The 14,182-nt window shown below is 46.5% G+C and overlaps 1 protein-coding gene across 2 annotated transcripts in view; it reads right to left on the bottom strand.

Moving 5' to 3' along the window:
* Nucleotides 1-14,182, bottom strand: part of CACNA1F (calcium voltage-gated channel subunit alpha1 F) — a 63,334-nt gene that overhangs the window by 27,483 nt on the left and 21,669 nt on the right. Inside the window, exons 14-23 of one of the 2 annotated variants that reach the window (XM_035140541.3) lie at nt 12,687-12,807; nt 11,947-12,040; nt 11,609-11,666; nt 7,052-7,106; nt 5,074-5,218; nt 3,747-3,876; nt 3,507-3,566; nt 2,231-2,337; nt 1,129-1,216; nt 644-751 (exon numbers count right to left, since the gene is read on the bottom strand). In XM_035140541.3, coding sequence (XP_034996432.3) covers nt 644-751; nt 1,129-1,216; nt 2,231-2,337; nt 3,507-3,566; nt 3,747-3,876; nt 5,074-5,218; nt 7,052-7,106; nt 11,609-11,666; nt 11,947-12,040; nt 12,687-12,807 — 966 coding nt within the window. The remainder of the gene's footprint in view (nt 1-643; nt 752-1,128; nt 1,217-2,230; nt 2,338-3,506; nt 3,567-3,746; nt 3,877-5,073; nt 5,219-7,051; nt 7,107-11,608; nt 11,667-11,946; nt 12,041-12,686; nt 12,808-14,182) is intronic. The other variant, XM_088658430.1, reaches the window with a different exon arrangement.

Genomic DNA, 14,182 nt, shown 5'->3' with positions numbered 1-14,182 from the left:
GTCAGGCTGTCATCCTTCTCCCTGTAAAATTGCCTCAACCTCATCATATTGTGTACTTCCCCCCCCCCAAGTCATTGGGATCGTGCTGGCACAGTGGAGGTGGGGGGTGGGGAAAGGTTCACAACACTCCTATGTTGGGCATTACGTCGAGTTGCTCTTTTCACATTGCTTTTCCTTTACAAGAGCTCCATACTTCGTTCTCTCTTTCCCTCTCTTGCTCACTGTCCACCTTCATCAAATATGGCAGTGTGTGCTCAGGTAAGCTACCAATCAACTAGCTGAAAAACAAGAGCAATACTTTGCAACGCAGATGATTCACCATATATCATTATATGATTATTATGACTATGTTTACCCATGTAATGTCTATGGCTGTGCCTTTGCACATGTATTTTCTTTCTTTCTCTTTGAGCTGAGGTTTTTTTCCTTGTGATGACCTACAGCTGAAACAAATAAGCCACCCGACTGGTGTCTATAATGAGGTACAGGATTGGTTGCTAAGGTGATGGTATTTGGAAGTGTTTTGGGTGTAAGCCCCAAAGAAACACGCCTACACTCAACATGTCCTTGATCCAAGCACATATACGCATCTTGCACACACTCATTTAATCCAAACCACCCCAAATAAATTAGCACTCCTTACCTTGAAGAGCTGGACACCGATGCAAGCAAACATGAACTGCAGCAGGGTGGTGACTATCATGATGTTCCCAATGGTGCGGATGGCCACAAACACGCACTGAACCACGTGCTGTTAGACAGGGAGGCACAAGCGATGTGAGATTGCCAGGAGGGAACTTTCCAGTTCTCAACAGGGTGACCCTGCGGGTGTCAGGGCTGGTGCAAGACATTTTGGCACCTGAGGTGAACTACAAAATGGCGCCCAGGGAAGAAGCGGGGAGTGAAGATTGACATCAGGAAGAAGGGGGGATAAAGGTCTACCTTGGGATCCACTGCCCCTGTGGATCCTGCCACCTTGAGGCAGTTGCCTCACCCTGCCTCATGGATGGGCCAACCCTGAGTGGGGTGGGGAACACAGGCATCACATCTTCATAGCCCCCATGCTGTGGGACCTCCTTCCAGCTCCACATTGTGGAGCCACCACCTGCCCTTGAAGACGTCCCTCACCTTCAGCCCCTTGGCCCGGTTGATGGCTCGGAGAGGGCGCAGCACCCTCAGCACTCGCAAGATCTTCACCACAGAGATGGCACTGGAGCTGAGGTGGAAAGAGGAAGGGAGGTGCGGGAGAGTTTGGGGTTTAAAAACCAAACTGCTTACACCTTCTTTTCATCTATATATATAAAAAAAATGTAAAGGGTCCATGTTTGGGACTTTCCACTTTTCTCGGAAACCGCTTGACCGATTGTCTTCAAATCTGGACACAGCGTCCAGTACCAATACACGAGTGCCAACATAATCTTAGATTCCACACATGCCAACCCTTTGGCAGGTAAAAACAGAGTTTTCTTTAAAAAAACACCCCATAGCGCCCTCCACTGGACAACAAGGGAACAGACGCCATATCCTTTTGCAGCTAGAAAACCTTCGCCCTCTATCGGCGGCTATACTGGTACTGCAGCTAGAAAACCTTCCCTCTCCACACCACCTCGGCTCGCCTTTACAGACTAGGCCAAACTAGGCCGAATGGAGGTGGGGACTTGCATGGGTGGGTGTTGGGATGAGGAGGGGATGGAATAGGTCATGGGTAGGGACAGGGTGGGGGGAACCACAGGGATGAACCGGCGGGGAGGAGGCGGAATAGGTCATGGGTCACGCCAGGGTGGGGGAAATCACAGGGATGAGGTGGGGGGGAAAGAGACGGGATACGTCATGAATTGGGACGGGGGGGGGGACACAGAGATGAGCCACAGCAACGTATGGCTGGGCCAGCTAGTTTCTTATAAAACAGCTCCTAATAACTTAACAAGAAGAGCCTTGCTTGATCAGGCAAGGGCCCAATATAGTCCACCATCCTGTTCTCACAATGCCTAACCAGATGCCTCCAAGAAGCCTGGAAGCAGGACCTGAGCACAACAGCCCTCTCCCTGCTTGTGAATCCCAGCAAGTGGTATTTCAGAGGCTGGAAGCAGAAGACAGCCATCCCAGTTGGTGGTGCATCACTACGCAACATTGCCCTTTCATCCCGGACCAGGCCAGCATAATTCTTTTCTTCTTCTTCTTTTGGGGGTCTACTCCCAAAGTATCTTGACCATTCCCCGCTCAGACTTACTGGATGCCAAAGGAGATGAGTGAGACACTGACAACCAGCAGATCAAGGAGATTGAACCAGTTCCGGCAGAAGGAGCCTTTGTGCAGGAAGGCGCCGTAAGCGGTCATCTAAGGACAGAGACATGCTAAGCACCCTGGCTCCACCCAACTCCTCTTTCTCAAAACTGTGGCTGGAACCCAGATGCTTGGAGATTAGGTCCCCAGGTGCCCTGCTCCAACCAAATGACCCTGCCTTGCCCCCACCCAGGCTCAGTCTGTTTATATTCAAGAGCAGATGTGCTAACTTAAGAGGCAGATTGGGGACGGGGCTGGTGTCACACCTGGGTGTGATGTCACACACATGCACCAGGCACCAAACATCCGGAGTGCCAGCTTCTCCTTCTCTTTCTGCTGCTGCTGCTGCACCTGCCAGGAAAAGAGGCCCCGGCTCTGCTGACATTGTGCAGTCTACAACGAGCGCTGAGCACAGCAAGCGCCAAGCACTCCAAGTGCCACACACACGTCGGGAGGACCCAGGGCCTCTTTCCCTGGCAGCCAGAGAAGAAGCTGACCCCGGAAGCTGGACCCTTGGGTCCCTCTAGCTCAGCACTGTGTCTGCACTGATTGGCAGCAGTTTTCCAGGGTTTCAGGAAGGAGGAATTCCCAGGCTTATCTGGAGATGCTGAGCACTGAACCTGGGACGCTCTGTGTGAGGAGAAGATGCTCTTCCACGGAGCTGCCTCTTCAGGATCTCGTTAACAGCTAAGGAATAACTCAGCTGAGTCATGTGTCCCTGAGTTATGTGACTCATGCTTTACAATGTCGATCAAGACCAGCCTTCTTTGCAAGAACCGCAGCAACCAGCAGGCATGAGGCGGTCTGCAGTCTACCAAAGATCTTGGTCTCCTTATGCCCACCACTGTTCTGCACAGTCCATAGCCATGTCAAAGCTAAATTCATGGTGGGTAGTAAGAGTCAAAGGCCTCTAGAGAGGAGCTGAGAAGTGCAGCCCTGACCCTTCCCTCCTTGTTGCTGGAAGCCACATCTTCTCTCCCACTCCCCTACTCTCCAATGACTTGGAGCTCATTCTGCAGTTGCTGACCCCCTTCTCCACCCCAACCCCATCCCTGATTGCCAGCCATGGGGCTATGAGGGCACTAGCAGAAGCAGCTAAGATCTGGTTGTTCGGTGCCGCCCTGGAGACTTGGCCCACATGCAGGTGTGGGCAACCCTGGAGACTTGGCCACTGGGGCTTGCACTGAGGGCTGGCTACTCTCCCCTTCCTCATCTTCTGGTACCTTGAGTAGGATCTCAACAGTGAAGATAGAAGTGAAGGCATAATCAAAGTATCCCAGAATCTGTGTAATGAGAGGGGGGAACAGGAGAGGGGGGGGGAGAAAGAGAATTGAAAAATGAGGAAATAAGAGCAGAGTGAGTGAGAGAGAAAGGACGGAGCGGAGGGTGAGACACTCTTCTGCCTCTGGCCCTCTCTCTTCCATTCTACCCAACCAACCACCTTTCCATATGGCATGGCTTACATTGTTGCGGAAGGAGTGTGCTCGGATAGGGTCCTCTGCTGCCAGGGAGATGCTGCTGAGGATGATGAAGACAAGGATGAGATTGGTGAAAATGTGGTGATGGATCAGTTTGTGGCACCCAACACGAAGCCTGGCGAGAGAAAGAAAGGCAGCCGCCATAGTGAGCCAGCAACACACAATAGGAGCAGCCAGGTTTCCTGAGGCACACACAGACTCCCCTGCGAATCAGGAGGTGGAGATGGGGAGCTAAAAGGCCATCCTGGCAGATGTGGGCAAGATTAGAGGGAAGAGCCTGGGTGGTGCCTTGGACGTGGGCTGGACTGACATGGGGAGAAAAGCCAACAGCAAAATCTCTGAAGCCAAGCAAAGATTGACCTTGGGATTGGCCTACTGCCCTACTCCCTTGACCTTGGGTTTAGATACCTGGGAAGAAGGCTAAAACTCCAACACCAGCATGAACTCTGGCAGTTCTGGATCTGCCCAAGCATAGCCAGACAGTGCCTCCAGTTGCCCCCTACTGCTCTCAACCAATGGGTTCCCAAAGTGGGACCACAATGAAACCAGGATCTCTGGGAATTTTTTTACCATAGTCTTACACTGGTTAGACATTCCCTCTGCCTCAGGAACCCAGGCAGCACTAGAAATCCCTTGCCAAACCTAGTTTCGAGGATTCTTTGGGGTGGAAGACACAACAGCTAAATGGATATATAAATTAGTAGCATAGATATGCTTCTACATGTAGGTTATTAGGGCACTCACACCAGGGACTCTGGCCACAGGGACCCTGTCACCTTGCACCCCCAGGGTTGTTTGCAGATTGAGGAACCTGTTGGCCTGGTGTTTGGAATGTTGCAGTGCCACCCAAATAATGCCCAGAGAGGAGTGCTGCAGCTCATCAGTCCAGCCAGGCCAGGCAATCTGTGGGGGACAACAGGAGGCAAACTGGCCTTACAGAACTGGTGCTTCACACTTGGTTTTTCAGTGTGAAAAACCTACTGCTAGAACAGCCATGCAGACCACCTTGCATCAAGTCCTTCTGATGGCTGTTCATTGTTCTGGCCCTTCATGTTGGCCTGCCATAACTATGGACATGCATGTGACCTTTGTTTGATGTTCTGGGTCTTGACCTAAAGTAGGCTGCACCTTTGCCTTTCCAAGTGACTGCTTGCAGGTCTGACACCTGCACAGCCCTGGCCCCAGAAGAGGAAAATCCTGGACCTTACCCTACAACTCTTGCAGAACTATGACCAAACTGAGGTCACATTCCACTGAAAGAGAAAGCCAGCCCCACCTTCTTCCTCCTTGGTTCATGCCTTTCTATACTCACGGATTTGTCTTGCTAAGACAGAAGAAGGAACTTCCATCAGGAATTGGTAACACCTTCTCTGCGGGGGTTTCCTCCAGTTTGTCTAGGTGAGACTCTGCCAAGCTCTGCTGATCTCCTTCTGCCTCCTCTTCCTCTTCCTCCTCACCTGAAAACAAGGCATGGTGTAGGATTAAGCAAGGACTGAGGAACCTTTGGCCCTCATCTGAAGCTGAACTACAACTCCCATGAGCCTCAACAAGCATGGTCAATGGCCTGGGGCGATGGGAATTGTAGTTCAGCAACATATAGAAGGTCAACGGTTCTCCACATTTGGTTTAAGGATTCCTCTGGAGCCACATACATTACAGCAGTGTGTGTGTGTGTGTGTGTGTGTGTGTGTGTGAATGAGAGAGAGAGGGGGGGAGAGAGAATAATGTCTATCTATTATGAACTGATCTGATAATTATATAGTACAGTCAAACCTTGGTTCCCGAATGCCTCCGTTTTGGAACGTTTTGGCTCTCGAACACCGAAAACCCGGAAGTAACTGCTCCAGTTTTTGAACGATTTTTGGAAGCCAAACATGCTACGTGGCTTCCGTTTTGAATTTCCCTATTGTGTTGAGACTTCCGCTTTCAGTTTTCAGTTGTCGAACGTTTCAGAAGTCAAGCGGTCTTCCGGAAAGGATTACGTTCGACAACCAAGGTTTGACTGTACCATAAATGTACATGGTGCATTACAGAGTAACAACAGAGAAGAGGTGCACTTGCCCCAGGAAACTTACAATTTAACAGTTGATACAGGAAGGGAGGAAGGTTGAGGGGAGGGGAGACAGGAATTAATATGTGTTTGGCAGAGAAACACCTACTTAGGTCTTCATTTCTGTAGTGGGAGGAGGACCAATAGGCTATGCAAAGGCTAATGAAAAAAGTGAGCTGCAGCAGGAGACAAAGAAGCTGCATAGAACCACAGAATTTCAGAATTGGAAAGGACTCTGAAGGGTATCTAATCTTACCCCCTGCAATGCAGGAATCTCAACTAAAGCATCCCAGACAGATGGCCATCCAACTTCTGCTTTAAAATCACCAGGGAAGGAGAATTCACTACCTTCCAAGGGATCCCATTCCACTGTCAAAAGGCTCTTACACCAGAGAGTTATTCCTGATGTTGAGTCAGAATCTCCTTTCTTGTAACATAAAGCCTTTGGTTCCCTCTGGAGCAGGTGAAAACAAGCTTGCTCCATCCTCCATTCAACAGCCTTTTTGATATTTGAAGAAGGCTATCATATCTCATCTCAGTCTCCTCTTGTCCAGGCTAAATATCTCCAACTCCCTCAACCATTCCTCATAAGGCTTGGTTTCCAGACCCTTAAATCATCTTGGTTGTCCTCCTCTGTACGTTCCAGCTTCTTAAATTGTGACGCCCAGAACTAGGCACAGTGCTCTAGGTGTGCTCTGACCAGCGCAGAATAGAGCGGTACTATTACTTCCCTTGAACATTATACTTCTGTTGATGAAACCTAGAATAGCATCAGCTTTTTTGCTGTTGCGTCACACTGTTGACTCATGTTTAGTTTGTGGTCCTCTAAGACCTCTAGATCTTTTTCATATGCCCTACTGGCATATCTTATCTTATATTTTTGAAGCTGGTTCTTCCTGCCTAGGTGAAGGACCTTACCTTTGTCCCTACTGAAATTCATTGTGTTAGTTTAGGCCCAGTTCTCCAAGCTTAGAGTCTGAACTCATGCTGCCATTGATCCTCTTCCTGGTTCCCTGCAATACAGTAGCTGCCTTTCATACTTAAGGCTTAAATATCCCAGAAGAGCTCAAATGCAATTTATGTTGATGCCTGATAGTTGTTTACATTCAATTACAAACCAGGCTGCAGTCAAGAGCTGCTTTAGGTCTCATGTGTGGAAAACATAAATAGCCTTTTTGTCTCAGTAAGGTAACAATCCTTGTGATTCTCATAGTACCATACACAACATTTCTTTCCTCACCTGCTTCTTCACTGCCTTCCTCTACTTCCTCCTCATCTTCCTCCCCACATTCCACCTGAGGAGAAAGCAGACTGGGCATCACCAATGCACGTTTGAGTGGGATGGAGGGCAGAGGAGGAGAGACTGGACTTAATACAACAGTTTCTGTAGTATTTGCTGGCTATGGCTACAGACAGAACGAGGAGAGAGGAGTGTCCAATTCAGCCTTTATGACCTTCAGGACTAAGGCAGGGAACTTCACCACCCTGAACTTGGGCAGACTGCCACCACCCTAGAGGTGGGGGGTGGGCACTTCCTCAGGAGGGTTCAAGCGCGAGGCTGCCTTAGACGTGTGTGTGTTTGCATGTGTAATGGGGGTGGAGCGTGAGATCTGAATGAAAGAGAGAGATCCTTCTCAAAAGTTTCCAGGCTGTCATCCATTGCACAAGTGCATGACAAGCACTTCTGCCTTGTACATGGGGGTGCATGCAACATGCAGCTCAACTCAGCATGCATTTTTTTCCTGCCAGGGGTACTTCCAGATCTCCTTTTTATTGTGGATCCATGACAATCTGTGTTCATGATGGTTTCAGAGCAGTTGTACTCAATCCTACTTTTAATCCTGTGCCTGTAGAAGCTTTGGGGCAGACGCGCTGCTTCATTTCTAGCCAGCTTCAGTAGCTTCCTGCTGAAATCCTGTAATTTTTCATACCATAAATGCTCTAGGATTTATTTTGTCCCACTTTTGTTGTGCTATGGGGCAAGAGTGCCTCACTAAACAGTAATAATACAGTAACACTGGGGAAACATGCCAGAATAACAAATAAAGCAGAAGGATGTGTGGTTCAGTATAAATCCACCACTATTTCACTATTATTGTACCAGTGATATGCCCGCAAAAAAAGAAAGAGGCCCTGGTCTTCTACAACCTGCAGAGTCTGTTTTAGCACCAAGCAATAAAGATGAGGAGTCAGCCACAAAATATATGACAGGAAAAACACACTTCTTCTTCTTCATATGTCTACTCCATCCATGTCTAAAGCAGGCCGGGGGTGGGGGGCAGTCTAAGCAACTCCAATTCTTATATTAAAATAGATGTGTGTATGAGAGGAGGTGAATTCTCTTCTTTCCCATTCCATTTCTACCAGAGCTTTTCTCCTCAGCCCATCACACTTTTACCATCAGAACAGTGCTGAAAAAACAGTGTGCTTGAGCCTAACTCAACTTCATGGTCCTTTTGTTGTAAAAATCAGAGCTCCCAGTTCCTGCTTTTGATTCAAATGGAACAGATGTGTGAGCACAAACATGGCTGCACTGCCTCATTTACTTCAGCCCTTTAAGGGGGGAGCATGGCAAGTTACCTCCATGCAACCTTTTGAGCAACTACAGCTCTCCACCTGGTGACTAAAAGCTAGCAAGCCAGTTCACAGATGCACACCTGGTTGAGGCATGTGCTTACTAGAAATAGGCAGGAGAGGGCACTCTCTCAGAGACTGAAGGGCTGGAACAGACATGATGCAAAGGCTATAATTAAATCTCCAGGCCCTTTTTTGTCCTACATCCCCTTAAAGGTGGGGGCTCCAGCAATGGCTCCAGTTATCATAAGAGGTGAAGTGTTGTGTGTTTATCATTCCAGGGGTGGGGGTGGGGGTGGGGGTGGGGGTGAAGCTTTATGTACCTGGAGGAAGCCTGTATTTGGGTGGAGGATAGGGGGTCATAATAGCTTTGTGTGTGGTGGGGGGTGGGGAGTGGGGGGTGGCATGAAAGGGTGTTCAGTCTCGCAAGTCCTTGCCTGAAGTCTGATGTGGCACAGCCCAGAAACAGGCTGTGTTTCTCTACAGTGCAATCCTTTTATCTGGTCCATGCTGCTAGACAGGTTAGGTTAAAGTGCCAATGACCTGGGGCTTCCGGTTCAGCGCCAGCGCCGATCGGCGGGGTCTCGTCTCGTCTCCGAGACGGCCCTCCCTGCTAGGAGTGGGGAGGGCAGCGAGAGCGACGCTGCGCCCCTTAGAACCCCGGGAAGGGCGTCCCGGGGGCAAATTTTGCTCGGCAGAGCCCCAATCCAGACTCCCCAACTCTCCGGCAAGCTCTAATAAGAGCTCCGGAGCGAGGAGGGTAGAAGTCGCGGGGGCCATTTTGAGCGGCAACGTTATCCTAGCGGTGAGAAGCTTCAAGCCGAAGGCGGAGAGCGCTGGATTCTTCTGAAAATAAAACGATTGGAATTAAGACTGTAAGTAACCTCACGATTTGGATTATAAAACAATTTGGATCTGGGAGAGAGGGGAGAAAAGAGGAAGCCACCCCCCCCCCACGGCAACATAAGAGACAGTAAATAGAAACCCGAAGCCGTAAATAGAAGATTTCAACCTAAAAGGATCCCTCAAAGGCATCAAAGAGAATCTCCCCTAAATGCAGGGTAAAAGGGGAGAGAGACTGTGGTTGTGAGTGCCCTGCAGTAAGAGGTAAAGACTAAGAAAAACCTTTCTTTTCCTCGGGAGCCGGCAGCCCAGACAACCCAGTGAGTTGATCAGGATTTATAAGTCAAATTTTATTTCAATTTTTATTTCTGGACTTTGTGGAAATTCTTTTTTGGTTTAAATGTTTGTGAAATGTGAATTCGAACTTTATTTTTAATAAGACTTGAAGAATGCAGCCAGCTTGTTAAAATGGAGTCGAGAAAATAAACTGCGATCATATTCCACCCCATGTGACAAGTTTTGACCTTGACAGGATTGAACTATGTCAACAAAAAGGTATTCGCCTGAGTTCCAGCGGACTGTTTTGACCTTAATGTGGGAAGCAAGAATAGAACTATGTCAAGAGGAGACACAACGGCAAGAGTTACAGCAACAATTCCAGATGGTGATGGCAGAATATGATTTTTTAGAAGATGAAGCTATTGGAACTGAAGAAGACGAATGTGAGAATGACAATGATGGTGACTGTGATTTGGAAGGAAAAGATGAAAATGAGGACTGTGATAATTTAACACAAAATGAAGCCCACCACGAAAAAAATGATGACTTTACTCTACAAAAAGTTGGATGGAGTGCCTTTCCTTCGAGGGGGGCACGATTGGTATTGGAATTTCAGAATGCCCACAGGGAAGAGGGAAAAAATATGCAGAGAAGAGAAGAAACTCAGGGGTCTTGTATGGAGGCCTGGATGGCAAAAGGTTGTAAACAGGGGGTGGGGTGAAGGGAAAGTGAAGTTGTGATTATAAGGATGGATTAACAGGATTATAACTGGTCTGCTGATTATAGAATTTGCTGGGTTGGGGGGGTGGAGCCGGTAATCGGGGATGTAAGGTTAGATTGGGAATAGTTATAGCTTTAAAAGTGAATTGAGTTTGGAAAAATGTGAAAATATGGAGGCTTATAGAGGGGGTAAAAATTAGGCACGGGAAGAAAAAATGGGAGTTTGATTTTTTAGTGATTTGGATATTAGGTGAAAAGGATAATAATCAATTTTATAAGTAGTATAAGGTATAAAGGTGTATTTTTATAAAATAAGAAACTGTTGAAGATGATAAAAAAGGGATGAAAACCGGGGAAGGGGGGAGGGTGGGGAAGCCCACAAAATATGGTTTAATAATTATGAATGAAAGAAAGATTTTTTATGTTTTGTATTGTCTTTTTTCTTTTTTGTTATTTTTTTCTTCTCTTTTTTCTCTTTTTTCTATTTTTACTCCTTTTTTTTTGTATGATAATAGATGGTTGGATGGATGACCTCCTGCGTACTGCCCTGGTTTACTGGAGCTCCCTGGTGGCAGGAGGGGGCTTTAGGGACAGGGGAGGGGGAGGAGGACAGAAATCCAAGCATAAAATGGACCATCTCTGACTGTTCACCTACGTGGGATACTTCTGTGGCAGGGGAGGACCCATGGAGGGGGGTGGGAAGGAGGTGGAAAAGGTGTTTATGTATGTACCGTCCTTTGTAATTTGTAAAATCAATAAAAATTATGTTTAAAAAAATAAAAATAAAGTGCCAATGACCTTCTGCAGATGGTGACTTTTGGTACTCAGTAGGGTAGGAAGCTCCCACCAGTGGCAGATTGTGGAAATGCTCCAAATGGGTCTTTAGCAGGCTACCAGGGGCTATACCTGTGGCACAGCAAAATCTGAAACAAAACCCCTTCTGCCCTGGCCAGCACCGTGCAGAATCCATTCTGGCTTGTACTGGACAGGGGAGGAGGTGCTGGGCGTTATCTGTTTTAGATTTGGCCACTGGCCAGCAGGGTTTCAATTGCTGCTCCCTGGGCAGAATTTGGATCGTTCTGTTAGTGAACTAGGCCATAAAGATACATAGAAATCAGCAGGCTAAGGCTGATGGAAGTTGTAGACCAAAACCTCAGGAGGACATCTGGATGGCAAAAGCTGCCTTTTTGTTGTCGTTTAGACGTTCAGTCGTGTCTGACTCTTCGTGACCCCATGGACCAGAGCCTTAGACAGTGATAATAAACAGAAAGTTATATATCTATTACTCATGTGGAATTGCTGCCTACTGATCTGTGGAAGGACTACTTCTATCTCCAGAAGCAACAAGGTCAGAAATGAAGGTCAGGGTTTCAGTTCTCACCTTCACATTTTTCTCTTCTTCTTTCTCATTGCTCTGCTCCCCCTCTGCTGGTGCCTCTCTGAATTGTGGCAGGGAAGAGGGGGAAAGATGAGAGTTATAAAAAAAGGATAGAAAGGAAAATCTAGATTCTGCCTTGGATCTGCAATCTAAAATGGGGAGGAGGACGCAAGTGGGAAGTGGACTTCTTCTCAGAACAAAATCATCAGAAGGAAGCCTTACAACGAGCAATTTAAAAACAATACAAATAAAAACAAAGCTAGAAACTGAACAACATTTGGTCAGTTCACTCTCTTCTCCAACCTGCCCCCACGCCCCCCCCTTTAGATTACACTTCTCACTTTTCCTTGTGTTCCACCTCCTTGGAGGTATTGATGTTGTCACCATCTGCCAGATTGTCCACAGCAATGGCCAAGAAGACGTTGAGCAGAATATCTGGGGTTGAAAGTTCAGAAAAATGTAACCTGATGCAATGGGGTAATAACCCCCCCCCCCGACCCAACACTCCCTCAGGATGAGGGCTGTGCCACAGTTAAAGACATGTGAACAGATTAATCACACGAGTTTTATTTGCTCATTCTAGCAATCAAATCTATATAAACTGTAAACGCAATAGTTCTGAAATAAGTTGTGTACTATTACCGTATTTGCTGTTTGTTTATGCACTAGTGTATCCTAGTCAGCATGATCTTAGGAGAGGCATTTGTGTGTGAGGGAAGTGAGAATGTATCTTTTTAGATGATGCTCCTCACCTGCAGTTTTATAAGCATTTAAAGAGAATATATGCTGCCCAATAAACCATGTATCCCAGCATTCACAGATGCAAGTGCCCTTACTCCTGCTACCTGTCCTGTACCCGATCCCTATTTAACCACTGCAGTAGCAACCACTACTCCATCCTAATGTAACCATGGGAAGGTCAGCTTGATTTCTAACTTTAGGGTCTGGAAAGGTGAGGACCTGAATTAAATTTGGGGGCCCAACTCAGCAATTTCTCACCAGCAATCTAGCAGCCTAGCATCAATCGTCTTGGACTTAAGGTCCGTTAATCTTCACTGCCAACTGAACAATCAAAGGATACAGTTGCCGCAAATGAAGAGGATGATGAAATAGACACAGACCAGCATACCTGGGAAATAGGGGCCGCCATAGGCCATGATCCCATCATACATTACTGCATTCCAGTCCTCGCCTGTCAGGATCTGTGGCATGAGCAAAGGGAACAGCAAATATAATTAAGATTGTTCCACAATTAAATGTTAACTACTTATTTAAAGTACTTACATGCTGCCCGCCAATACACTTATCCCAATACATTTATTACAATGCAATTTAAAACAAAACAATAATAAAATCAATTAGAGGTAATAAATAATGTAATTCGCACAACACTCAACTCTACAGCAGTGTTCCTTGTGGTGCGAATGGGGAACTTGGTGACACTCCAGATGAATGCAAGATGAATACTCATTATCCTATAATCATCCCGTAAACAAATCAGAATATGTGCTTAATAAAGACCAGACCCAAGGCTTGCTCATACTTTCTCGTCTTGCTGCTTTCCCCCAAGGAAAACCACTCCTGGTGCTCAGTTGGAGCAAACAGCAATTCAAGTTTTCCCCAGACTGACATTTGCTCCGAGTTAAAGAGTGAGTTTTCCCTAGGAAAGGAAGCAGGGCAAGGAGAAAACCACTCGGACTCATATGCTTTCTAGGCATGGGATAAACAGAAGTGTGGACGAACCCTTCATCTAACCACCAAGTAAATTTTGTGCAAGCAAATTAGGATAACTGTGAACAAACCAGTCATCGCTTATGTTAAATTCTTGGAAATATTTAGGGACTATGAGATAGTTCAGATTGTGAGCTTAAAATATAACATGCCGTAATAAAATATTCAGAAACAGTATAAACATGAGCCGATCTTTGTATATATCAGCTTCCTACCATCTGAATCTCTCTTGCTTATAGCCCCTAAATTGACTAAAGGAGCTGATAAGAACTTGGATCTTAGAATATGGTATCCTATTTTCAACTACTGAAATCTCAATACCTAGCCTCTGTAATATGGTAAGAAATGTTTCAGAACTATTGTTGCTTATCCTAGTGGGTATGCTTTATATTTTGATATTCATGTGTTATTAGAAGCATTTGTTTAGTAATAAAAATAGAAGATGAAATCAAATATTCTCTTGTACCTGGTTACTGTGTACAAAACCAAAATTGAACCTGCCAGTTTTAGGTGTGCACTTTGTTAAAGTGCTCTTATCAGCTACAGGTGGTAAATTGGCAGCCTAGGGCTTTCAAAAGACTGTGATTATAAACTGAGAACACAAAGTCTAAATTCATGACACCATACATGTCTTTCTTTTCCTATCAACACTTATAACCCCCAGAAAACTAGGACCAGTCACAGTTTTGTGTTGCTTCTCCCACAGAATGTATAATTAATATTATTATAATTGTGGTGGTGAGGTGGGGCAAACCAAGGCCTGCATTGTTAGAATTTTAGGGTCAGCTAAATTAGAAGTGATTATGGCACCCAGATCTGAGGGCAAGAATTGAAAGCTTAATGTAG

This window comes from Zootoca vivipara, chromosome 15 (genome assembly GCF_965207765.1).
Source record: "Zootoca vivipara chromosome 15, rZooViv2.hap1.1, whole genome shotgun sequence".
Classification (NCBI taxonomy): domain Eukaryota; kingdom Metazoa; phylum Chordata; class Lepidosauria; order Squamata; family Lacertidae; genus Zootoca; species Zootoca vivipara.
Note: the sequence above shows the minus strand (reverse complement) of the source record. Positions and strands in the feature narration are given on the sequence as shown.